The sequence below is a fragment of the Athene cunicularia genome, unplaced genomic scaffold (genome assembly GCF_003259725.1).
Source record: "Athene cunicularia isolate RWA unplaced genomic scaffold, athCun1 BOjh376268_part1, whole genome shotgun sequence".
NCBI classification, from domain to species: Eukaryota; Metazoa; Chordata; class Aves; order Strigiformes; family Strigidae; genus Athene; species Athene cunicularia.
Window position 1 is genome coordinate 40899 of NW_020799151.1, and position 2732 is coordinate 43630.

At 62.9% G+C, this 2732-nt stretch overlaps 1 protein-coding gene across 1 annotated transcript; it reads left to right on the forward strand.

Annotated features, from left to right (window-relative positions):
- The first annotated feature begins 308 nt into the window (after positions 1 to 308).
- LOC113490450 (ATP synthase F(0) complex subunit C3, mitochondrial-like) lies at positions 309 to 1709 on the forward strand. Its single transcript, XM_026866927.1, has 4 exons — positions 309 to 420; positions 954 to 1031; positions 1231 to 1391; positions 1475 to 1709. Exons 1-4 carry the CDS (start codon positions 382 to 384, stop codon positions 1587 to 1589), a joined length of 393 nt encoding a protein of 130 aa, XP_026722728.1. The 5' UTR covers positions 309 to 381; the 3' UTR covers positions 1590 to 1709.
- Positions 1710 to 2732: the final 1023 nt, after the last annotated feature.

Consider the following 2732-nt stretch of genomic DNA (forward strand, 5'->3'; position numbering starts at 1 on the left):
CCCAGGGAATGGGGCCGAGGTGGGAGCCCCAGAGCCTGTCCCACCTCACAGGGACCAGGGGCCTCATTGAGCTCCTGGGCGGGTGAAACCTTTCCCCCCAGGACTTGCACTGGAGCAACTCCAGGACCCCAAATTCCTGAGTCCAGAACTGCCACTGTGGTGGCGTTCAGCCAGGAGCTGTCACCTGGGTGACAAAGACATGTCCTGCCCTGCCATTCCCACGTGGCTCAGACCTCCTGTGTGTCCCCAAGCCCCCTGCCTGTCCCGGGGGTTCACGCTGCATCCGCGAGGCTAGATCCCACGTGCTGCCGCTCCTCACACCCCGGTGTCCGTCTGTCTTTTCCAGCCACGTCCCGTGCGTGTGTCCCTCCGTCCCACACCATGTACGCCTGTGCAAAGTTCGTCTCTGTTCCTGTGCTAGTGAGTAGTGACAAACCCCTCCTTCGCTTCCCCTCTGCGTGACGAGGGGGTGTGCGGGGGAACGCGTGACCCCCTCAGGGACACGGGGAGGGGTTTGGGGACATTTTCTGCAGGTTTGGACGCACCCTGGGCTGCACTGGAGGTGAGCGGAGTCCCGAGCGCTCAGCCGCTCTGGTTAAAGATCGTTTGCTGTCCCTAGATTGTTACTAATTACCCACGTGGAGGTGGATACGGTGCTGGGAGGAAAGCGCCTTTGGCTGGGGGCCAGTCCCGGCGGCAGGCGGGATCCGTACGCCGATGCCTGCGGCCGTGGGGTGCCCTCAGCAGGGCTCTGGGTGCTGGATACCAGGACAGGCTCTCCCAGCTGGGTGCTGCTTGCTCATGGGGTGCCCTGAGGGGCTTGAGCAGGTTTGGGGGGTACTGGAGGTGACAGTGGTGGCTTCAGGGTACCCTTGGGTAGAGTTTTGCTGCCCTGGGTGAACACAGGGTGGGGCACACACCCCCTCCAAATCTGAGGGTGCTGTGCCTTGCAGGTGAGGAGGAGCTCGCGGGTGCTGTACCAGCCCCTCTCTGCCTCCACGCTGAGCAGCCCCGAGGCCTGGACGGAGCAGGTAACGTGCCCAACTCGGACTGGGGGACACTTGGGGGGGCTAGGGGGTGCTGAGCACCAGCCCTGGAAGGGGTGCAGGGAAGCGACTGTGCCCCCTGCCCGCTCTGGGGCTCCCCGAGAGTCTGCGGGGAGCTCAGTGGGGGGAAACTGAGGCCCAGGGTGAGGTTAGTCCCCTCCTTGCCCACCCTCCCGTCCCCCAGGCACGGCCGGGCGCCTGCCGGACCATCCAGACGAGCGCGGCCCACCGGGACATCGACACCGCCGCCAAGTTCATCGGCGCTGGCGCTGCCACCGTGGGAGTGGCCGGTTCCGGCGCCGGCATCGGCACCGTCTTTGGGAGCCTCATCATCGGCTACGCCAGGTCAGGGGGGGCCACTGGGGTGGGAAATGGGGGTATTGGGGACCTGCTATGGCCCCGCTGACCAACCTCTCCTCTCCCTGCAGGAACCCCTCGCTTAAACAGCAGCTTTTCTCCTACGCCATCTTGGGCTTTGCCCTCTCCGAGGCCATGGGGCTCTTCTGCCTCATGGTGGCCTTCCTCATCCTCTTCGCCATGTGACGGAGCTGGTGACAGTGACAGTGCTGGCCCCCTGCTGTGCCCGGTCCCACTCTGGGGGGCAGGGGAGAGCCCCGACCCCGCCACGGGCGGGAGGGGAATAAAGACGGTTTGATAACGGGGTCTCAGCTCCTCGCGTCTCCTTGGTGGCCCCGTCCCATGTCACTTGTCGGAGGCTGGCGCTGGGGCATGGCGCAGCGGGGGGGACCTCGCTGTGCTGGGCTCGGTTTTTCCCCTGAGGAGGTGACAGCGTCCCCAGGGTGGACACCAGGTGCCTGAGGCTGAGTCCTGCTGCCACCCTGAGCCCTCCGCCATGTCCCCAAGGGGATGGGGACATTGTCGGGGGAGCCCTGGGAACTGCGTCCTGGGCTGTCCCCTCCCCCGGGGGGACATCAGCCCCTCGGGGACACCGCAGGGCGGGGTGCGGGGCCGCGCGGGCTGTCAGCAGCCGTATTTATGGGCAGCCCTAATGCGGGAAGCCATAAAGGCGGAGAGCGCCGCTGTTAATTAAACCATTGTTATAATTAACTTTCATTAAAGGAAAGTCAATAACGAGGAGCCGGGACTGAAAGGAGCCCATCCGTCAGGCTCCCCGCGGGGGGGCGCGGGGGGGCTTGCGGGTGCGAGAGTGAGTGTGAGTGCACATGGGTGTGAGTGTGAGTGTGTGTGAGTGTACTGGGGTGTGAGTGTGAGTGCACATGGGTGTGAGTGTGTGAGTGTGTGTGAGTGTACATGGGTGTGAGTGTGAGTGCACATGGGTGTGAGTGTGTGTGTGTGTGAGTGCACATGGGTGTGAGTGTGAGTGCACATGGGTGTGAGTGTGTGTGTGTGTGAGTGCACATGGGTGTGAGTGTGTGAGTGCACATGAGTGTGAGTGTGTACATGGGTGTGAGTGCACATGGGTGTGTGTGTGAGTGTACATGGGTGTGTGAGTGCACGAGTGTGAGAGTGTGTGTACATGGGTGTGAGTGTGTGTACATGGACGGTGTGCACATGGGTGTGAGTGTACATGGGTGTGAGTGTGTGTGTGAGTGTGTACATGGGTGTGAGTGTGTGTGAGTGTACATGGGTGTGAGTGTGAGTGCACATGGGTGTGAGTGTGTGTGTGTGTGAGTGCACATGGGTGTGAGTGTGTGAGTGCACATG